This window comes from Hemiscyllium ocellatum, chromosome 7 (genome assembly GCF_020745735.1).
Source record: "Hemiscyllium ocellatum isolate sHemOce1 chromosome 7, sHemOce1.pat.X.cur, whole genome shotgun sequence".
NCBI lineage: Eukaryota > Metazoa > Chordata > Chondrichthyes > Orectolobiformes > Hemiscylliidae > Hemiscyllium > Hemiscyllium ocellatum.
Genome location: NC_083407.1, coordinates 13935562 through 13960066, shown reverse-complemented (window position 1 = coordinate 13960066; position 24505 = coordinate 13935562). Strand labels below are relative to the sequence as shown.

The window sequence follows — 24505 nt, the reverse complement described above, 5'->3', positions numbered from 1 at the left end:
TACACCATGGATTAGAAAGCCAATTAATGTTTGCAGCTGAACTTGCCAATTTATCTTCCTCTTGCTATGAAGGTGGGGGTGATGGGGGCTTTGCCTCCTAACTCATCTTGGTTTATAATCCAGACATCTATCAATGAAACACTTGAACGTCACTTCCCTGATGTCAAATGTCAGAGGGCCATTCAGCCACTCAAATGGATAAGAAAAGGCTACTTGACAATTTCAAAACATTAAAAGCAAAAAAAAAAGTGGGGGAGTTTCAAAAAGTGCCACAGGCAATATCGATCCTCCACAAAAACAAAGGACTTCAGGTTAGTGCTATTTCTGGTTACTTGTTATGCAATGTCTATAGTCATGACTATACTACAGCAACTCCATTGGTTACAAAGCAGTTTCAGCAGTCCAGACTGTTACAAGCTGCACACAAATCTTTTGCACCTTTGCACAAGTCTCACTTTTTTGCTACAAGTAACACTGCCAAGTAGGACACAGATCACAAACCATGGTGTGGTATTATTGATGCAATAAGAAAAACAACCAGAAGTGCATACAAATTAGAGCCCAGGAACTGAACACATCACATAGCTAGAGCTTTATTAAAAAAAAACTAATTTAATTTTGGACCACTTCTCAACCATAACACATCTATCCTATTAAAACTGATGGTACTAAAATAAATACATGACCCCTGCATATGAGGAAAGCAATGCAACAGATGCACACCAAGATCAAATAGCAGGAGTAACACGACAACAATTTTAACAATCCAAAGCTGCACTAACAGATAGACTGTGCACTTCTAACGAACAAATTAGGACAAAATTAAATTCCATACAGTGTTGCTCCCAACATGTTTCCCCTCTTTTTCTAGCCCCAGTATTAAATGCCTCGCGCTCTCAACACCTGACCCCACAATCTGTTAAGGCCAGTCTGTTCAGCCAGTCAATTGGCCAGCCATGCTGACATTCAGCTCTCAGCAGAGAGAGAAAAAAATCAATAATCCCAGTTAAGGAAATCAAAAGCCAAATCCCCAGTTCTAGGACTGCGTGACAAACACTTAACATAACCAGTCATCCTGACACATACTAGGGAAGAGTTCCATATTTATTGCAGCTCAACGAGGAAGCAGCAAGATGAGAACTGAGCATTCACTGCTTAAGCCCAGGTGTCCTTGAGGAGAGTGGCTTGCAAGGTTAACTCAGAATAGCTAGAAGTCAACCATACTACTGTGTACATGAATCCCAGTTCGGACAGATTGGCAAGGACAGATGGCCTTCCCAAAAAAAAATTAGTGAATTAAATGGGTTTTTAATGACAATGATTGCTGTCATGGTCACCACACAGACGAATCTCAAATCTGAATCAAAATCTCATTTCCAGTGAAATTTGAAATGAACATGTCCCAAGGGTATCAACAAGTTGCCAAGTTACCTTGGACCTCAAGTGCTCAAATTTTATCTATTTCCCATGTGAGACCTTGTCAAAGGCCTTGCTTAAATATGCCTACAATATATTAAATGCACAACCCTCATCACCACCTTGAAAATTCAAAGTGTGGAAGGCACAACCTCCCTCTGGCAAACCCATATGCTGACTATCCCAGATGAAGAGCTTAAAAAAGTGTTGCTGGAAAAGCGCAGCAGGTCAGACAGCATCAAAGGAACAGGAGAATCGACGTTTCGGGCATAAGCTGAAGGGCTTATGCCTGAAACGTCAATTCTCCTGTTCCTTTGATGCTTCCTGACCTGCTGCACTTTTCCAGCAACACATTAAGCTCTGATCTCCAGCATCTGCAGTCCTCACTTCCTCTTGGTTGATTTTAACCTACTGCGAATCCCAGATGAAACTTTAATTCAAATTCTGTGTGGAGCCACAGAAAATGGGGGAGATACTCAATGAATATTTTGCATCAGTATTTACTGTGGAAAAGGATATGGAAGATATAGACTGTAGGGAAATAGATGGTGACATCTTGCAAAATGTCCAGATTACAGAGGAAGTGCTGGATGCCTTGAAACTGTTAAAGGTGGATAAATCCCCAGGACCTGATCAGGTGGACCTGAGAACTCTGTGAAGCTAGAGAAGTGATTGCTGGGCCTCTTGCCAAAATATTTGTACCATCAATAGTCACGGGTGAGGTGCCGGAAGACTGGAGGCTGGCAAACGTGGTGCCACTGTTTAAGAAGGGTGGTAAAGTCAAGCCAGGGAACTATAGACCACTGAGCCTGATCTCAGTGGTGGGCAAGTTGTTGGAGGGAATCCTGAGGGACAGGATGTACATGTATTTGGAAAGGCAAGGACTGATTAGGGATAGTCAACATGGCTTTGTCCGTGGAAAATCATGCCTCACAAACTTGATTGAGTTTTTTCAAGAAGTAACAAAGAGGATTGATGAGAGCAAAGCAGTAGATGTGGTCCATATGGACTTCAAGTAAGGCATTCAACAAGGTTTCCCATGGGAGACTGATTAGTAAAGTTAGATCTCATGGAATACAGGGAGAACTAGCCATTTGGATACAGAACTGGCTCAAAGGTAGAAGACAGTGGTGGTGGAGGGTTGTTTTTCAGACTGGAGACCTGTGACCAGTGAAGTGCCACAAGGATCAGTGCTGGGCCCTTGACTTTTAGTCATTTACATAAATGATTTGGATGCGAGCATAAGAGGTACAGTTAGTAAGTTTGCAGATGACACCAAGATTGGAGATCTAGTGGACAGCGAAGAGGGTTACTTCAGATTCCAACAGGATCTTGACCAGATGGGCCAATGGGCTGAGAAGTGGCAGATGGAATTTAATTCAGATAAATGCGAGGTGCTGCATTTTTGGAAAGCAAATCTTAGCAAGACTTATACACTTAATGGTAAGGTCCTAGGGAGTGTTGCTGAACAAACAGACCTTGGACTGCAGGATCATAGCTCCTTGTAAGTGGAGTCGCAGGTAGATAGGATAGTGAAGGAGGAGTTTGGTATGTTTTCCTTTACTGTTCAGAGTTTTGAGTACAGGAGTTGGGAGGTCATGTTGCGGCTGTCCAGGACATTGGTTAGGCCACTGTTGGAATATTGCATGCAATTGTGGTCTCCTTCCTATCGGAAAGATGTTGTGAAACTTGAAAGGGTTCAGAAAAGATTTACAAGGATATTGCCAGAGTTGGAGGATCTGAGCTACAGGGAGAGGCTGAACAGACTAGGGCTGTTTTCTCTAGAGTGTCAGAGGCTAAGTGGTGACCTATAGATGTTTACAAAATTATGAGGGACATAGACAAAGTCTTTTCCCTGAGATCGGGGAGTCTAGAACTAGAGGGCATAGGTTTAGGGTGAGAGGAGAAAGATATAAAAGAGTCCTAAGGGGCAACTTTTTCCACGCAGAGGGTGGTAAGTGTATGAAATGAGCTGCCAGAGGAAGTGGGGGAGGCTGGTACAACTGCAACATTTAAGATGCATTTGGAGGGGTATATGAATAGGAAGGGTTTGGAGGGATATGGGCCTGGTGCTGACAGGATATCTGGTCGGCATGGACAGGTTGGACCGAAGGGTCTGTTTCCATGCTGTACATCTGACTATGACACTCTCCTTCTGAATTTGCTCCAATAATTTCCCTCAACCAATGTGCGACCCACTAGTCAGCAATTCCCTTGTTGATCTCAGCCACCTGTCTCCTAAAATGGAACTACCTTTGCTGTCCTCTTGCACCTTCCTTGTAGGTAGAGAAGAAATAAAACTTTGACTTGCATACCCTACAACTTTCTCATTTCCCACAGCAGTCTGGACAGGAAAATATGCCTACTTTTAATCCTGTCAAAACCCACATACCTCCCTACTCCCCATGTCAATCTGCACAAGAACCTCAATTCATCTTCCCAACCTCTGTACCCATGTTCTCCTCTTCCCTCTCTACCCCAACAGAAGACAATGTGAAAGTCATTTAACACCCTACCACTACCCTCCAGCAGCACACAGATTTCCCCCATCATGGCAAAGTCCTTTAAAAGCCACAGATCTAAGGCCACGTAGAGGAGATGGTTGTGTCATTGGACTAGTAATCCAGACACCAAGGTATATCCTGGATACCATGGTGCAAGCCTACCACGGCAGGTGAGTTTTAATTTAACAGAAACCTTGAATTGAAACTCTGATGGCCATAAGACATAGGAGTGGAAGTAAGGCCATTCGGCCCATCGAGTCCACTCCGCCATTCAATCATGGCTGATGGGCATTTCAACTCCACTTACCAGCATTCTCCCCGTAGCCCTTAATTCCTCAAGACATCAAGAATCTATCAATCTCTGCCTTGAAGACATTTAGCGTCCCGGCCTCCACTGCACCCTGCATTTAAATCACACCATGGCAGGCGGTGGAGTGCAAAATCAATTTAAAAAAACAAGTCTGGAATTAGGAGCCCACAAAACCATTTTAGTAGAGAAGATTAAGGGGAGACTTCTGGAAACTTACAAGATAATACATGGCTTGGAAAGGGTGGACGCTAGGAAAATTTTTCCGTTAGGCGAGGAGACTAGGACCCGTGGACACATCCTTAAAATTGGAGGGGGTCAATTCAGAACAGAAATGCGAAGACATTTCTTCAGCCAGAGTGGTGGACCTGTGGAATTCATTGCCATGAAACCAACCATTTTCAGTAGACCAAAAACACATCTGGTACAGTAGCATCCTTTGGGGAAATTAAAGCTGTCGTCCTTACCTGACTGATCTACAAGTGACAGCAATGTGGTTGACTTTTAACTGCCCTATGAAATGAGACAAGCAACACAACAGTACCAGCTGCTTAAAAATCTCAAAAAAGAGAAATGAAACAGACAGACCACCCAGTATCAGCCAAGGCACCAGAAATAACAATGACAAACTCAGTCCTATTGAACCCCGCAAAGTCCTCCTTCCCAACATTTGGGGGCTAGTGCTAAAATAGTCTCAGACTAGTCAAACAACAGCCTGATCTAGTCAGAATTATACCTGAGACAGATAATGTCTCAACCAACACTATCACCATCTCCATCCCTGAACAGGTGAGAGAACAATACTTCAGAGAGACTGCCCTGGGGAATCCTCAATATTGATTCCAGACACCATGAAATTTCATGGTATCAGGTTAAACATTTGGAATGAAACTTGCTGACTGCCACATGCCGCCACCACCCCCTTCGCTGATGAATCAATACTTCAAATTGAACACCAATGGTGCCGAACTTACTCTTGAGTGGGGACTAAACATACCACCACTTAGACTAAGTTGAGACAGTAAAGAAGTTGGTAGTATGGAACGGAGGTGTGAGGGAGTCAACAAAAAAAAAGGAAACACACTTGACTCCATCCTTAAGTTGCTGCTGCAGCTGTTACTGTCCAGAACAGTATCAGTAAGTGATCACTGCACAGTCCCGAGAGACAAGGTCCTGTCTTCACAATGATCCCACCCCCAACCATCAAGCTGTTTGTCACTACCACAGTAGTGAATAGGATAGACTTCAAACAGAGTTACCAACTCAAGACCAAACATCCACTGCAATTGCTCTGAAACATTTCCACTCCAACACAATCTGCAGCCTGAAACCAAGCATATCTCCCACTTTACCATTACTATCAATTCAGGGTATCTAGCCAAGGTTCAGTGAAGAGTGCAAGCCAGGGGCGACGTCAGCCATACCTAAACATTAAGTGTCAAGCAATAAAGTTATAAAACAAAGTATAAGCAGCTAATGATGGACAGGGTTAAGTAATTCCAAAACCAACAGATCAGATGTAAACTCAATCCTGCCACATCCAATTGTAAATAGTGGAGGGCAGTTAAATAACTCCAGAGGAGATGCCCCAAAACAAAATCACCTTCAGTGACTGGGGAGTGCAGCACATCAGTGCAAAATAAGGCGGCTGAAACATTTACACCCCTCAGCCTCCCCTCGTGCTTCCCAGCACAGATACCAGCTTTCTGTCAATTCAATTCATTCCATTTTGTAATATCAAGATAGGTGAAGGCTCTGGACATTGCAAAGACTAAGCCCTGACTATATTCCAAGGCTAATACTGAAGATTAGTGCTCCAGAACTTACTGTATCCCTAAGCTGTTCCCATTGCAGGACTGACATCTAACTAACAATATAGAAAATTGCTCAGGCATTTTTTTTAAGATTAGATTAGATTACTCAGTGTGGAAACAGGCCCTTCGGCCCAACAAGTCCACACCAACCCGCCGAAGCGCAACCCACCCATACCCCTACATTTACCCCTTACCTAACACTACGGGCAATTTAGCATGGCCAATTCACCTGACCCGCACATCTTTGGACTGTGGGAGGAAACCGGAGCACCCGGAGGAAACCCGCGCAGACACGGGGAGAACGTGCAAACTCCACACAGTCAGTCAGTCAGTCGCCTGAGTTGGGAATTGAACCCTGGTCTCAGGTGCTGTGAGGCAGCAGTGCTAACCACTGTGCGACCGTGCCGCCATTCTTGCACACAAAGCAGAACAAATCCAACCTGGCTCCCAGTCTACCCTCAGTTATCAGGAATACGTTGAAAGAATCAATAGTGCCATTAAGCAATACTTGTTTAACAATGACCTGCTCACTGACAGTCAACTTGGGTTTTGCTAGAGCCACTCAGTTCCCGGTGTCATCACAGCCTTAGCTGAAACATGGATTTCAAAAAAGTTGAAGTCCAAAGGGAAGGAGAAAATCCTTGCCATCAAGTAACATGTGGTAGGATGATGATCTTGTTTGTTGAAGGTATCTCAGCTGAAGTGCCTCAGTAGAGTCCCAGGCCTAACCATTTCACTTCTTTCAAAGACCTTCCCTCTAAATGAAGGCCAGAAGCAGGGAAGCTCACTGATGGCTGCACAAATGTTCACAACTCCTCAGATACTGTCATCACCCATGCCCAAATGCAGCAGGACCTGGATAACAAAATTGGGCTGACAAGGGGCAAGTAACATTCATGCCACAAATGGCAGGCAACAAGCATTTTTAAAGAATTTAACAATCTTGACATTAAATGGCATTAACATTACACAATCTCCTCTGCCCATCAGCCCTCAAACGAGCAACATTCTGCGATTACTACTATGGCTACAAGAGCAGCTCAGAGGACCCAGGACCCAAAGCATCTGATTGGCACCACATCCAGAAATAATCATGTAGCCCTGCTGTATGAGGAGAGTCAGGGGACAGAGTTGAGTATGGTGGCCATTACAAAAGAGAAAGTTCTTGAAAAGCTAAAAGTTCTAAAACTCGATACATCTCCTGGCTTGGATGAGCTATATCCTAGAGTTCTGAGGGAGGTGGCTGAAGAAATAGCAGAGGCATTGGTTGTAATCTTTCAATAATCACGAGTCAGAGAAAGTCCCAGGTGATTGGAAAATTGCTGTTGTAACCCCCCCTGTTCAAGAAAGGATCAAGACAAAAGATGGAAAATTATAGGCCGATTAGCTTAACCTCTGTTGTAGGTAAAATTCTAGAATCCAATGTTATGGATGAGATTTCTAAATTCTTGGAAGTGCAGAGTCGAATTAGAACAACTCAGCATGGATTTAGTGAGGGGAGGTCATGCCTGACAAACCTGTTAGAACCTTTGAAGAGGTAACAAGTAGATTAGACCAGGGAAACCCAATGGATGTTGTTATCTACGTCGACTTCCAAAAGGCCTTTGATAAGGTCCCTCACGGGAGGCTGCAGAGTAAGGTGAGGAGGGCCCATGGTGTTTGAGGTGAGCTACTAGCATGGATTGAGGATTGGCTGTCTGACAGAAGACAGACTTGGGATCAAAGGTTCTTTTTCATAATGGCAGCTGGTGACATGTGGTGTCCCGCAGGGTTCAGTGTTGGGGCCGCAGCTGTTCACTTTATAACGACCTGGATAAAGAGACTGGGGACATCCTGGAGAAGTTCGCCGATGATACAAAGTTATGTGGACAGGCAGGTAGTTCTGTGGTGGTGGGGAGGCTCCAGAAAGATTTAGACAGTTTAGGAGAATGAATTTCATCAGCCATTTTTGGACCAATGTGAGCAATTGGTCTTGCACTTTGGAAAAAAGAACACAGGCATGGACTGTTTTCTAAACGGTGAGAAAATTCATAAAGCCAAAGTACAAAGGGATCTAGAAGTGCTAGTACAGGATTCTCTAAAGGGTGACTTGCAGATTGAGTCCATGGTTAAGAAAGCAAATGTAACGTTGTCATTTATCTCAAGACTGTTCTAATGTAAAAGTAATGATGTGTTACTGAAACTTTATAAAGCTCTGGTTAGGCCCCATTTAGAATACTGTTTTGGTTCCCACACCTCAGGAAGGACATACTGGCACTGGAGCATGTCCAGCAGAGATTCACACAGATGATCCCTGGAATGGTCGGTCTAGCATCCAATGAACAGCTGAGGATCCTGGGATTGTACTTGTTAAGAGTTTAGAAGGTTGAGGGGAGATCTCATAGAAACTTACAAGATAATGCATGGCTTCGAAAGGGTGGTTGCTGGGAAACTGATCAGGCGGGGAGACTAGGACCTGTGGGCACATCCTTAAAATTAGAGGGGGTCAATTTAGAATGGAAATGAGGAGACATTTCTTCAGCCAGAGAGTGGCGGGCCTGTGGAATTCATTGCCATGGAGTGCAGTGGGGGCAGGGACATTGGGTATCTTCAAGGCAGAGATTGATAATTCCTTGCAAGATTAAGAATTTAAGGGCTACGGGAAGAGTGCGGGTAAGTGGAATTGAAACACCCATCAGCCATGATTAAATGGTGGAGTGGACTCGATGGGCCAAATGGGCTTACTTCCACTCCTATTTCTTATGGTCTTATGTTCAGTAGTAGTAGCAGTGTACACAATCTACAATACGTGCTGCCGAAGTTAACGAAGGCTCCTTAGACAGCATCTTCCAAACCTGCAACCTTATCATTAAGAATAAGGGTAGCAAATATATAGGAATATCACTTCCTGCATGTTCCTCTCCAAGTCACTCATCACCCGAATTGGAACTAATTCATTCAACACTATTGGGTCAACAATCTGGAATTCTCTCCCTATTGACACTGTCTACCTACATCAAAAACAATTGCAGCAGTTCAAAGAGGCAGATCACAATCTTCAAAAGCAAGATGGAATAGTCATTAAAGCTGACCTAGCCAATGGCACACATCTCATGAATGCTAAAACTGAACTCATAACTCAAGTATAATGTAAATTGGAACAATGCAGTGTATTTATTTTCTGAAAGAAATCTATCCGAACAGCCTCAAGATCATTGAGAAGGTTTTGCTAAAGCCTCCAAAGCTTGGAAGGTTTCAATAAACACCCAAGTAGCAATTATACATGTTGTTACTCTCCAGATGTAACTCAATGGTGTAACCAAAACAGTAGAAAATCCATGCAAGGATCAACTCAAGAGGGTTTAAAGAACTTCAGATGCTGAAAGAAAGTGGATTCAAATGGGTTTCCATGGGGGAAAAAGATGCACAAGCAGCCCAGAGGCAAAAGACGGACATCTGGTCAAACATTACTTCAGAGTGAAATCATCTCATTGGCTGACAGAGGGAGGTTGCATTTGAAACACTATTCACAAAGAAAACATCTTAATAAATGATCACTTTTACACATTGTTACTCATGAAAACATGGGTGGATAAAAACTGAAGCCAGTAAAAGCATCCAGGTCAAGCAGCAGTGAAGGGGAGTCAACATTTCAAGTCAGAACCTTTCATCAGAACCAGATGAAAACTTTAACCTGAAACAGACTTCCCTTTTCTGCTGCGCTTTTTCCAGCTCCACTCTATCCACCGACTCTCCAGTATTTGCAGTTCTCACTATCCACACATGAAAACAGTGACTATAAACCATAAAGTAGGAGGACCAGATAATACACAGAAGTGGAATCAATTTGGACCATTGTGCCTGTTTGAGTGTCAAAGGATACAACAAGGACAAAGATATCTGGGTCCAACACATCTGCACCAGATACCTTAAACTAATCAGTTCCATTCAGACCATACGACATCGGGGCAGAAACTAGGCCATTTGGCCCTTCAAGTCTATTCAAGTCATGGCTGATAAAGTTTCTCAACCCCATTCCCCTGCTTTCTCCCCATAACCCTTGATTTCCTTGACAATCAAAAACCTATTGGCCAGCATTTGGCCCACATCTCAACCTTTCCCATCCAGATTCCTTTTAAATGTTGCAGTTGTACCAATCTCCAACACTTCCACTGGCAAATTGCTCCACACATGCACCACCCTGCATGTGAAAAAATTGTCCCTTAGGTCCTTTTTACCCTCTCACCTTAAACCTCTGCCCTCGCATTTTGGACTTCCCCACCCCAGGGAAAAAAGACCTTGGCTATTTACGTTATCCTCAAGATTTTATAAACCTGTATAAGGTCACCCCACAGCTTCCTATGCTCCAGGGAAAAAAGCCCCAGCCTAGATTGCACTGCATACAACTCAAACCCTCCAATCACAGCAACAAGCTTGTAAATCTCTTCTGAATCTTTAAGTTTAACATCTTTCCTACGGGGAGGGGGTTCCCCACAAGTGAGTTATTCACGGCATAATTGCTAGCCTATGATCTCCTCTTGTAGAGATTGTACTTACAAGGTGAAGCCAGTTTGAGTTTCTGCTCAATGTAGTCCCAAGGATGTTAATAGTGGGGGATTCAGTGATTATAACACCATTGGATGTAAGCAACAGTGGTTAGACGGTCTTGTATTGGAGATGGTCATTGCCTGGCATTTAAGTGGTGCAAATGTTACTTGCTATTTATTGGTCAGCCCAAGTCTGGATACTGACCAGATATTGTTGCATTTGAACATGGACTTCTTTAGCTTCTGAAGAGCCATTGAAGACCTCAACATTGCAGTCAGCAAATGGTCCCACTTTTGACCTTATGATGGAGAGAAGGTCCATTATGGTTGAAGCAGCAACTGAGGATGACTGGGTGTAGAACATGACCCTGAGGAATTCCTGCAAAGCAACCTCCAACAACCATAACAATCTTATATGCTAGATAGGACTCCAATCAGTTATGGCAGGATTTGAACCCAGATCCACAGAACATTAAAGTTTCTGGATTAAGAGTCTAGCAATACTACTGAGGTCATTGGCTATCCTTACCAGCCTAACTCTCCTGTTCTCACAGAATGGCAATAATTGTTTTTTTCAATCAAATTTATCTTCATTTCCCTTCTGAAAGTTGGTTCAATCTACTTCCACCATCCTTTCAGGCAGCATCTTCCAGATCCTAACACCAAGTTAAAAAAAATCTACTCATCTGTACTACCACTGGCTATCTCAAAATAACAAATAAAATTATCCACAACCAATGGTTCACATTTTGTTTAATAAAGCAAGGGGTCAACCGAAATACAAGAACTGTTCTTTATTTAAAAGAGGAAAGATTTTTCACTTCCACTTAAAACAGGTTCAATTTAGTCACATCCGTAGTTCTAACAGTAGAACACTTCCCCATCATGAAAATGACAAGTGCCAGAGAGTGTCCAAACACATTATGCTCACATCTCTAGGAGCAAGACTTCAAACAACGTGGACTGTAAAATGATGGGCAAATGACATTAGCATCACTGTCGTGGGTAAAAATGATGCGCTGCATATAAACCGCCAGAGACTTGCACCAATTGCACACGAATTTAAGCATTAATAAAGAAGCTTGAAACAGGAGACAGCCTTTCAGCTCTGTGAGCCCAAGATCCTAACTGATCTACACCTCAATTCCATTTTCTGCTTTCCATCCTTCACTCTCCTGGCAATCACATTAAGGACGTTCCTACATTTCTATTCATTACCCTGAATCTGCTCCTGAAGTGCCTAGCTTGAAGAGATGTCACCACGTTCCCTTTTTCCAGGCAAAAAAGTTTTTAACATCTCAACTGAACTACACCGGTCTCCAGTACTCAAAGGATTACCAATTTAGCTCTCAAAGGATTGGCACTTTGTGACAGTTATAACAATATAATGTAAAGCACTTGCACTGCAAAATAAATACTGTAGGGAAAAAATGGTTTAAGTTGGCAATTGGTGCTCACTACAAGCCAGCAATGAAGTTGCATAAATTAGTTCTGCTCCTTTAAAGGATTGCCAGGTGCGAGGCCCACTGTGTTTCAAGTAAATGGATACACAAGCTTCTGACTCAAGTGCTCTTATGACTGAAAAGGTAGGCTCTCAACCCACCGATCTTCCAGCACAGGATGGACCAATCGACCAGGTAACGGGATCCAAAACACACTGTCACTGTGCTGGGAACTCAGTAATAGTTTGATAGACAAGTTGTTGCTATTTTGAAGAGACTGGAGGGGCTTGCTTCCAGTCAGTAAATGTCAATACTACCCCACTTCAAGAGCTCTACAGTGAAGCTGCAGAGGTTTATGGCCAGGTGGCCAGCAACAGAAGTGGCTACGACACTGGTTAAGGGCTACAATCAGTCAGGAGGCTGGAAGAACACAGCAAGCCCCATAGCATCAGGAGGCGGAGAAGTCAAAGTTTCAGGTGTAGCCCTTTTTCAGGGCCGAAGGAGGGTTACACCCGAAACATCGACTTCACCAGCTCCTGATGCTGCTTGGCTTACAGTGTTCTTCCAGCCTCCTGTCCGTCTATTTTGAATTCCAGCATCTGCAGCTTTTTTTTGTCTCTAAGAGCCACAATCAAACACTCTGGGAATTTGGTAGAACCAGTTTAAACTGACCTCTGCTAAACCTGCAGCTCGGACCTGTTATGACCTGCAGTTTCCTACTTAACCAAATAAAAGGAGTGGAATGGTATCTCTAGACATACTGGCACCATATTACCTTAAATGGAGGATAGAATGCAGCTGTTTACAACTTGATGGAAGCATTTGGGAGTTCACAGTAAAACTTCACTGGCTCAGGTTAAATAAGGTGATCGGGCTTTGGTCAATTCATTGGACAAGTGCCAGAGAAGCTTCTCGAAACTGAACACATTTGAGATAAGTTAGCAGATCAAAAGATTTTCTCAGGAAAAATCTTTGAAATCAACATGTCAGAAGTGTGCATACCCTGCAGCAATCTTCAGAGAAAACAAAGAACCATGAGGCAAGACCTACAAGGATAGCAAAGTTGGTAACTTCACTCAAACAGGGTAATTTCAGAAGAGTAAAAAATGAGGTCTGCAGATGCTGGAGATCACAGCTGAAAATGTGTTGCTGGTCAAAGCACAACAGGCCAGGCAGCATCTCAGGAATAGAGAATTCGACGTTTCGAGCATAAGCCCTTCATCAGGAATCAGTCAATGTACAGCATAAAAACAGACCCCTTGATCCAACTTGTCTGCGCCAACTACCTATCAGATATCATAAACTGATCTAGTCCCAGTTGCCAACATTTGGCCCTTACCCCTCTGAACCCATCCTACTCATGTACCCATCAAAAAAGAGATTGACAAGGATGCTGCCAGGATTGGAGGGTTTGACCTAAAGGAGATGATGAATAAGCTTGAGCTTTTTTCTCCTGGAGGCAAGGGGTGACCTTGGCAAGGTTTATAAAATCATGAGGGGCATGGATAGGGTGAATAACCAAAGTATTTTTCCCAGAGTACTGGAGGGCATAGGTTTAAGGCTAAAGAGTTGGAAAGAACCAGAGGAGCAACTTCATGCAGAAGATGGTGTGTACACGAAACGAGCTGCCAGAGGAAGTGAAGGAGGCTGGTACAATTACCAAATCTAAAGGTCATCTAGATTGGTACATGAATAGGAAGGATTAGAGGGATTTGGGCCAAATGATAGAAAATGGGACTAGAGCAGTTTAGGATATCTGAAGAACAAGGATGAGCTGGACCGAAAGTCTGTTTGTGCTGTACATCTCTGACTCAAGGGATATGCTTTCCAGCCATGCAGAATCTAATCCACCAAAATTGATTTTTGCCTCTGGATGTAGGTTTGCTCACTGAGCTGGAAGGTTCATTTCCAGACATTTCGTCACCCTACTAGGTAACATCTTCAGTGGGCCTCCGGACGAAGCACTGTACATGATTTCTGCTTTCTATGTATATGTTTGGGTTTCTTTGGGTTGGCTATGTCATTTCCAGTCAAAACCCAAACATAAATAGAAAGCAGGAATCATATATAGTGCTTCGCCTGACACCCACTGAAGATATTACCTATAGGGTGACGAAACGTCTGGAAATGAACCTTCCAGCTCAGCAAGCAAACCTGCATCCAGGACCTCAACCTGAGCTACAAATCTTCTCAAAACTCGCTATGATTTTTGCCGGTCAGGAGTCGACTTTAAGAACGCTAAAATTTGTTCAGTGGCATTCTTCATGAATTTAAAGAATGTAGTCCAAGCATTGCTGATGGCATTTCTTTAGCATGTGTCAGCAAGTCGCGTTCAGGTTTCACTACATTATAGGAGTGTGATGACGACACCTGCTCTGCACTATGCGGCATTTTTAACAAACTGGTCTTTGACAAATGGCTACTTTTTTGAAGGCTGACCTGGCATACAAGGAATAGCAATAGTTTCAGAGTCCCACTCAGAGGCTGAAGATATAACATTGATGCTCCAATTACGGTACCAAGCAGAGTGATGCACTGTCTGAAGTACATCTTTCACACAAGCCTGAAACTATGCGATGTTGTAAAATGGAGGAAAGGTCTTATGGCTCAACAGCACAGGACTTTGCACTGGCTTATATTTATCCTGGAAATCAACCTCAGCCAGCTATAATATGGAGTGAAAAGCTTGAAGCAGTTGCAAATTTTCAATGTTGACTAGAGGCGATGAATCTGACAACTGTTAAACACCCATGCTGCTTTGAAAAGATAGCGTTGCACTCCAATTATACAAAGATAATGAGTACATAACATAATACTGCTGTTTTACATTTCAACTCTGACAATTTACACTCCAAAAAGCAGCTTTCAATTCACCAATTATTAAAATCATCATGAAGGAATCAGCCTTTGTATAGTACCAGGAACAATCTCAGCTGCATTAGGAACATAAGATTAACTCCTACTCCTAAATACTTCAGCACAATCACGCATACTTCATAAGAACTGAGACCATGGCAGTCCTGGAAAAGACATTAATTCTTGCCCTGCCTAATAAGTGGTGATGAAATATCTCAAGACAAGTACTATGGCTAATACTTTAGATTTATGCAGATTTCATCACCTCAATTTTGCCATTCCACTGCAAATTTTTTCTACATTCCAATAAGGATTGCACACAAGATGGCTTCATATTATTGTTTATGCACTTTAGAAATTCAAGGCCAAAAAAGGCCCATCGTAATCATGTTTGTCTGTTTCACATTAGGGCATTTTACCTAGGTACCGCATTGTAATATTTGCAGTGTCTACCCTAGATTGTCTATCCAGTTGAAACAGCCTATCATATAACCCCTACAGTATGGAAATAGGCCAGTTGGCCCAATAATTCCAGACTGATCCCTCAAAGAGTAACCCACACAGACCCATCCCCCTGTTGTATTACTTAATATTTACCCCTGACTAATGCACCCAACCTACACATCCCTGAACATTATGGGTACTTTAACATGGCGAATTCACCTAACCTGCACATTTTTGGACTGTGGGAGGAAACCGGGGCACCCGGAAGAAACGCACGCAGACACAGGAAGAACGACTCTGGAGTTTGCACAGTCACCCACCTGAAGCTGGAATTGAACTTGGATCCCTGGTGCTGTGAGGCAGCAATGCTAGCCACTGAGGCACACATTACAAGTATTACAATACTTGGAAACACAAAGCAACATTTAGCCATGTAAACTACCAGCAATTAGTCAAATTCCACTGCAAACAGTATCACAACAACCAACATTATACACACCAAGTCTCATTTTCATGAAGAGTATTTAACATTTTGTGCAAAACTGCAAAAAATTAAAACAAAGTTCAAGTGGGGAACCACGCTGTGGAGGGTTTACTTCCTTTCTTCACTACAATATGTAACCAGAATCATTTGAACAGTGATTGCAGAGATTTGCACAGAAACAAGCAAACAAAAATCTGAGTTTATACCAAGAGTGACAATATTTGAATGGATAGTCTGCAAGAGTTTACATTGGAGTACAGGACCATGGAGCATGTGTAGGCCATAACGGCCTTCAAGGCTGGTTCGCCATTCAAGAGGATTATGAAAAGACCTCAACTTCACTTGTCCATTCCTGAATTTATAGAATACAGAGAGGCCTGAAGAGAGTGGATGTGAAGATAATGTTTCCAATAATAGGAGAGACTGGGACCCAAGGGCACAGCCTCAGGGTGAAGGCATGATCCTTTCTGAGATAAAGGAGGAATTTCTTCAAAGGGTGGTGAACCTGCAGAACTCATCGCTATGGAGGGCTGTGGAGGCATAGTCATTGAGTATTTTTTAAGACAGATGCGTTTTTGTTTAGTAAGGGGAGCAAGGGTTACAGGGAGAAGGCAGGTTGAGAAACCTATCAGCCACGATTGAACAGCAAAGCAGTTTCAAATGGACTGAATGGGCAATACTGCTCTCATTTTATGGTCTTGTAATCCTCAACTATTAAAAATTATCCTACTCAGTCTTCTGTATTTTTCAAGCAAACTCCACTCAACACCACAAAAATTCTCAGATTTTCAAAGATCTCTTATGCTTAAAAATGTACCCCTCAATTATAGCCTACTTCAGATGTGGAAATATTCTTCCAATCAAATCTTAGCATCTGATGTCTCAACAAGATCATCTTTCATTCTACCAAACTGCAATGGGTACAGGCTCAACAAATCCAACCCTTGCTATGTTCAACCCTGATCACCTGGAAGTAGTGAGCCTTCTCTGAGCCACTAGCACAATGATATTCTTTTTCTTACATCCTATAGTACACACAGGACAGTGTTTGCTGTAGCTTAGCACTAAATTTAAAAATACAAATTCCAGCTAGTCTCCAATTCACTGGCTGACTCTGTTACTATTCACTTCGCTTTTGTTTAAATCGAGCACATCAGATCATTCACAGTACATAGCAACAATATTATTCATAACTAGTGCAAGAGTTATATCACCTCCACCCAAAATATCCAACAATCCTTTGGGAAGTTATAATTACCAGCTCCCAAACTCAGCACTTTCCAGTTCATGTTTTTTTCCAAAAGGCAGTGCGCCTGCCACAAGGACTCTTGCTATGATACCCCAGTGAATATTCTATTGTCAATAAAAGAAATCAACCAAATGAAACAAAAATCAGGATTGATACCTCCCAAAGGGAATGAACATTTTCCTTGCAAGTGAGATTGGAAGACTTTCAACAGGCAATTCAACTACAGGAAGGGTCTGAGAAAGGGTCACTGAACCCAAAATGTTAACTCACTTCTCTCCACAGATGCTGCCAAACCGGCTGAGCTTTTCCAGCAATTTGTTTTTGTTACTAACTTAGAATCCATAGCTTTCAGTTTTTAATTCAACTACAGGGGTTTGGAGTCAAAGTCCAATCCCATTGCCTGGCAATTCTCCAGTCAAATGGTCACTGCTCCCAATAGGCAGCTGAAAATAAACCCTCCATACTATAGGCCCAATCTACAAAATCATAGCATGCCATGTCACAACCAAGGTTAATTAACTCAAATTAAACCTGAGACATTTATCTTAAATCACACCAGAAACACTTGTAAATGAGGCTAGGTGCCATCTATTTTATAGTCAAGGAGGTGCAAATTTGAACACAATGGACCAGTGTACAAATTCTTACTTGGTCTTGATCTTGACATTACTGGTCTCAGACCTGCAAAGGACCCCTGCTGTTCTTCATCTACAGAAGAATCCACAAACTCAACAAACAGTTCTTCCTAGCCCTATCAGAGATTAAAGCCTCCACCGGCAGAACACAACTACACGACGGCTGGAGGAGGAGCGCCTCATCTTCCGCCTGGGAACCCTCCAACCACAAGGTATGAATTCAGATTTCTCCAGCTTCCTCATTTCCCCTCCCCCCACCTTGTCTCAGTCGGTTCCCTCAACTCAGCACCGCCCTCCTAACCTGCAATCCTCTTCCTGACCTCTCCGCCCCCACCCCACTCCGGCCTATCACCCTCACCTTGACCTCCTTCCACCTATCCCACCTCCATCGCCCCTCCCCCTAGTCCCTCCTCCCTACCTTTTATCTCAGCCGGCTTGGCTCTCTCTCTCTTATTCCTGATGAAGGGCTTATGCTCGAAACGTCGAATTCTCTATTCCTGAGATGCTGCCTAACCTGCTGTGCTTTGACCAGCAACACATTTGCAGCTGTGATCTCCAGCATCTGCAGACCTCATTTTTTACTCAATATTAGCTACAGAAATTTCTGAAAAGCTCATCTGCAAATATCGAGGGTTTTTGCAGACTGCAAGCTCACATTTCATAAACATACCAAATTACACGATTTGAGGGTTTGAATGAGTATTCTTTTTGTTGGCACTGACAAGCAACAATGCAGTCATCATTTCAGCCAGGGGCAAGAGAAAACGTCATTTTTAAGGTTCAACTTACACCCAAGGGAAGTGGGATGGACTAGAGAAAGCCTCCCACACCTGCAGGTTTATGGACAATATATATCTGGCTTATAGCTTACAACACTGTATAACCAACTCAAAAAGGTAAAATGGTCTTGTAAAAGATATTACATGTTTTTTTGATGAAAACTAACGAAAACCTTTTACAAATATATGGAATCAAATAAAACCAAGAACATAAAATACAGCAATGGCTATCACAGTATGAGAGATTTGTTATAACCAAAGCAGCCATCTTGTCACATATTAAAAGATTGAAAACCATTTTAAATCTCATTTCCATGTCTGCTTGTTAAGCTTTACATTGCCAGGCTCAGTGAGGTGGTTGACTTTGTAGCTGTAGCAACACAGGATAGTGAAACTCTTTCCCAACATGGGAGTGTTCTTCTTTTACAAGAATCTATTGTATACTGATACTTAACTACTAGCCAACCTTGTCCAGACACATGACTAGGGCTAGTGACTGGACAAACTGCCTGCTTACTCATTATACTGCAGTTAACAGTTTGCTAATTGTTAAATGATTGTAACCTATTAACCACACAACTCTCTGTATCTTGGAGTGACTTTGACCATTAAGCTAACTTGTTTGCCCCCCCCCCCGTGAGCTCACGAATAAACAGTCAATAACTCAGGGTTTGTGTGGCACAATTTATTGCTCCCCTAAATTGGACTGCGACAAATCAGTCACCCACTGCATAATTCATTTAATCCCCAACACACAGTACACATACAGCAGACTGGGTGACAAATTATTCTCCCATCAGCTGTTCTCATTTCTCCAGCCATACAACACTACAGGTATTTAACACAAATAGCACACTAGGGACTCCATAAAGACAGACTTTTCCAGGCTCAGTCCTAATGGAACTGGGTGGGATAGGAGTGTAAAACAGAGATTTAAAACATGTAAATAGGAAAGGTTTTTAGAAGACCCAGAAACTTTTAAAGATGCTGGAAATTCCATCTTATCTATGCAGGTTAAGAAAAGAGGAGCCAAGTCCAGGGAACATGGAAAAAAGCAGCCATGGCCAAAAAATAAAAATCACATTCTGCATTTAGCACACTTGCCTTCATTGCTTAATCCTTTGAGTATAGGAGTTGGGAAGTAAGGTTGAGGTTATGCAGGACATGGATGAGGCCACATCAGGAATACTGGGGCCAATTCTGGTTGCCCAGTTATAGGAAGGATATTAAGTTGGAGGGGGTTCAGAGGAGATTTACCAGGATGTTGCTGTGAATGGAGGTTTTGAGTTATAAAGAAAGGGTCAGAACCTTTCCATTGGAGCGAGAGGTTGAGGGACAATCTTACAGAAATGCATAAAATAATGATGGGCATAGATAGGGTTAATGCTAGTTGCCTTTTTCTTAGAATTGGGGATTTCAAGACTATGGCTCACAATGTTAAGGTGAGAGGAGAGAGATTTAAAGACAACATGATGGCTAAATTATTTAGAGGGTGGTGTGTGTGTGTGTGTATGGCATGAACTCCCTGAGAAAGTGATGGGTGTGGATACAACATTTAAAAGACATTGTATAAGTGCATGAATAGGAAAGGTTTGGAGGGATGAGGATCAGGAGCAGGCAGGTGGGACTAGTTTAGTTTGGGATTACAGTTGTCATGGACTGGTGGAATCGAAGGCTTATTTCTGTGCTGTATGACCAACTAGAAAAGGTTTACAGAAGATTATCTGAACTAGAAAATTTTGTTTGCGAGGAAAGATTGAATAGGGTTTTAAAAGAAATTATTTCATAAGCTCAGGACATCACTTATAGTACAAACATTTATTATCCATCCTAACTGCTCCTAAACTGAGTGACTGGCTAGGCCAATTCAGATGGCAGTTAAGAGTCAACTACATCACTGTGGATCTAGAATTACATGTAGGTCAGACCAAGTAAGGTTGCCAGATTTCTTTGCCCAAAAAGATGTTAGTGAACCAGATTGGTTTTCAACACAATGGAAGAGAGTTTACATTGATGAAAACAATGAAACAAACCTTAAATAATGTGTGAGATGGACAGAGTCCAAAGGCAAAAAGGGAAACAAAGTTTTTTCCAAACCTCGACAAGGACACATGAAACCAGACTTGGAAAAAGGAAGGGAACACCAATTTACACAGCACGAGTGTGCACTCATTTATTTAACCATCAAGTGTCGAGATGTAGGAATAGTTGACTGTCAATCTTGGCTCTCAATCCAGGCGTGTATACTGCTTGGGAAAAGGACAACATCCTGGCTAATGCCTTTGGATCTCAGAAACTAATAAAATTCTAACAGGACCATACAGGGTAAACACAGAGGGTGTTTCCAATAACCAGGGCGTCAAAACCAGTTTACAGGGTAGGCTATTTGACTGAGGGGATGAAAAGTTTCTTCACCCACTGAGTGGTGAGCTTGTGGAATTCTCTACCACAGAAAGCAGTTGAGGCCAAAACAGTAAATGTTTTCAAGAAGGAGTTAGAGTTCTATATATATATATATATATATAGACTAACCAGAACAAAGGGTATAGGGAGAAAGCTAGAACAAAACACTGAGTTGGATGATTAACCATATCACAGGGAATGGCAGTACAGGCTGAAAGGCCTACTTCAGCTCCCATTCTGTATGCCTACTTAAAACAGGCTATACATTTCGCTTCTAGGGTATGTAAGCTCATGAAACCACAAACAGAACTGAATCATAAATTGGTTTCTGCTGCAGTTCTAAGCACAGGACAGATTATTTAGTAAATGCTGTCTAATATTAGAACCACATGTAACACTGAGCACGGCGTGGTGAGTCTTCCAAGCACAGGCTGGTCAACCAGTCTCAGCAGGCAGTATGCCAACTATACTGAACCTGATAAGTGCAAGATGAAAAGATTTGATTTTGTCTCCATGTGATAGGCTTCAGGAACTCGCTTTCTGTTTCAGATTTAGTGACTAGATTTAAATTCTACTAGCAGCTGTGGATGGATTAGAACCATCGTCCCCAGAGCATTAACAAGGGCCTCTGGATTACTGGACAATTAATATTACGACATGTCATCTCTGTGGAATACTGGAAGCAAAGGAGGTTTAACTGATGCACATAAAATGGGCACAAACAATGCAGATGGGAGGACCTATTTCCATTTGCACAGAGGTCAACAACCAGATTGCTTATAAATTGCAAAAGTGGGGAATGAGGATGTGGAACTCATTACCCAGGGGAAAAAAGCAAAAACCCTCAAAACAGCAATGCAAAGCCATTCAGAAGAGCTGAAATGCACAAGGCTTAAAGATAAAGCAAGATTTATTCTTCAGACAACAGACCAGCCTGCTTATGAATAAAAAACATTGCGCCTCTATCTCAGACCTACAATATTAAAAGTAGACGATTTTTTTTGGGGGGGGGCAGGAGGCACTAGAGTGGAATAACTCCCTTTCCTCCATCCCCCAGGCAAGGCAAGTAAGGCAACACCTCATGTTTCCCCTGCTCACAGCATCTAGGAATAGGCAGGTTAGGTGGATTAGCCATATGGAATACAGGATGACAGGAGAGAAATGCACACCACCTTCCCTCTCAAAAAGGTGGTTAAAAGGACCCTCTTTTCCACACAAAAAAAATAAAAGCACACACTTCACAGTCATCAGCAGAGAATAGAGAGGAGATAATAAAAAACATCCTGTTCCTTTTGCCCACCCAGAAAATAAAGGTGGTTAAAGAGTACCCCCCACCAGAAAGAGAAGGTTAAGAAAAAGCAACCCCTTCAACATCTTTAAGGGAGATTAGGAACCATACCCCACACCCAAGAAAAAGCAGCCCTTCTCCTCACTCATCACAGTGAGGGGTGAGAAGCCAAGAGAACGAAAGGGGCAAGAGGAAAGAGAACGAAACACTAAACCCCATCATCTTTGACCCTCTCCCCCCGCCACAATAAAGGGAGAGGTATGGGGAGGGTGGATGAACCCTCCTGCAGCACTCCTACCCCCAGTCACCATCCATCCCTCCCTCCCCCAGACTGCAGGGGACAGACAGGCCGAGAGCGCGATGCTGAAGGAGACCGTCCACCTCGCGGTTGCTGGAGGGCGGCAGTGGCGGCTCCATCCATTCACCACCCCCGTCCCCCGTCCGACCCCAACACATCCCCCCTCACACTCTCTCCCATCACCCCCACAGGCCCCTGGGGAGAGCTCGAGGGAGACCCGCTCCCCTTCACCCCTGGGGTGACGCACAGAGAATCGCACCCCCAGGTGAACAAACCCAACCCCTCCGGCTCGGCTCACCTTCTCCTGCGCCCGGTTAATCTTCTTCTGGACGTTCTTGGCGATGAAGCCGGCGCTCACTCCTTTCCCTGGTTCCGCCATTTTCCCTCCTGGAGCCGGGCGAAGGGGGGGGGCGGGGCCAACCGTTCGAAGGGATTTAAAGGGACCGCCCCGCCCACATAAGGCGGGACTTACTGGGGCGGCACCGCCCCTATAGGCGGTTGGGGGCGGGGTTTAATGGGACAATGCGCCCACAGGAGGCGGGGTTTACTGGCACGGTGCCGCCCATGGGGCGGGGTTTTGGGAAGACACCGCCTACACGCGGCGGTGTTTAACGAGACAGTGTCGCCATGGTGGGCGGGTTTTATTGAAATGACACCGCCCATATGGGACGGCATCACTTATGTGGGCGTGGTGTAATGGTGCAGTGCCGCCCACAGGGATGCGGTTTACTCGGACTGCCCGTGCTGTGGGCGGGGTCTAGTGAGACGGTACTGCCGACATGGGGGCGGGATTTAATGGGACGGTACCGCCCATATAGGGCGTGGCTTGTAGGGGCGGTACCGCCCATATTGGGTGGGGTTTACTTGGACGGAACCGCCCATGGTGGATGGGATTTAAAGGGGCCGGACCTCCCACAGGAGGAGAGCACTTAAAGAGGCCACGCCGCTTAAAAAGGGATCTCAACACCCCAGGTTGAAGTGCATAGGAACATGCGATAGCTTTTGTTAGCTTGTTCTTCCAGGAAATGGCATTTAAATCTGAGGTGGTCCTTAAAGTGTCTATACCACCCAGAGAGAGGGTAATGGAATCTAGAGCAATGTTCAAAGGGACTGCACCACAGAGGGAGGACAGTGAAAAACATACATATCTTTCAAGGAGATGCACTGCAACTGGTTATGGGAACCTGAAAGATCCGTTAACACTTCATAGACAAAGGGACATTAGACATCACAGCAGCCCTAATAAAACTAATTTAATTCTGCACCATTCAAGTTAGAAAATGGATATAAATCAATCAAATAAATGGACACTGGTCCACACTGGAGAGTTTAGAATCACTACAGTGCAAAGAGAGGATATTTGGACAATTGAGTCTGCAAGAATCCTCTGAAGATCATCCCACCAAGAACCAAGCCCCCTCCCCATAGTCCCACATTTCCCATGGCTAATCCATTTGGTCTGCACATCCCTGGACACTACAGGACAGTCTTAACATGGACAATCCACCAAACAGTCCTTACGGAGATGAAGTCCTACCTTTTTTTGGGCGGCACATTGGCTCAGTGGTTAACACTGCTGCCTCACAATGCCAGGATCCTGGCTTTGATTCCAGCCTCCAATGACTCTCTGTGTGGAGTTTGCACATCCTCCCTGTGTTGCCACTCTAGTTTCCTCCCATTGGCCATGACAAATTACCGATCTTGTCTGGGGTTGTGTAAGCAATGTGGGTTACCCATGAGAAATGCAAGATTACAGGGATAGGATACAGCATAGGAAGCTCATCAGTAGGGCATTGTGGACTTGATGGGCCAAATGGCCTGTTTCCACGCTGTAGGGATTCTATGAACCTTCACATCTTCGGACAGTGGGAGGAAACCAGAATTCTTGGCAGAAACCCTTGTAGACAAAGGGAGAACATGTAAACTCCACGCAGATTTCTCCACCCAAGGCTGGAATCAGACGCAAGTTCCTGGCACTGTGAGGCATCAGTGCTAACCACTTTGCCACCCCATGGAGTTCTGCCACACAGAATCACAAACAAGTTTGTACTGACTCACTG

The 24505-nt window shown here is 43.6% G+C and overlaps 1 protein-coding gene across 5 annotated transcripts in view; it reads right to left on the bottom strand.

The window, feature by feature from the left end:
* LOC132817023 (myc box-dependent-interacting protein 1) overlaps nt 1–22838 on the bottom strand; it is a 158301-nt gene extending 135463 nt beyond the window's left edge. For all 5 annotated transcript variants that reach the window (XM_060827014.1, XM_060827016.1, XM_060827018.1 and 2 more), the window contains exon 1: nt 22744–22838. In XM_060827014.1, coding sequence (XP_060682997.1) covers nt 22744–22824 — 81 coding nt within the window. In that variant the 5' untranslated portion in view covers nt 22825–22838. The remainder of the gene's footprint in view (nt 1–22743) is intronic.
* Between the last annotated feature and the right edge of the window lie 1667 nt (nt 22839–24505).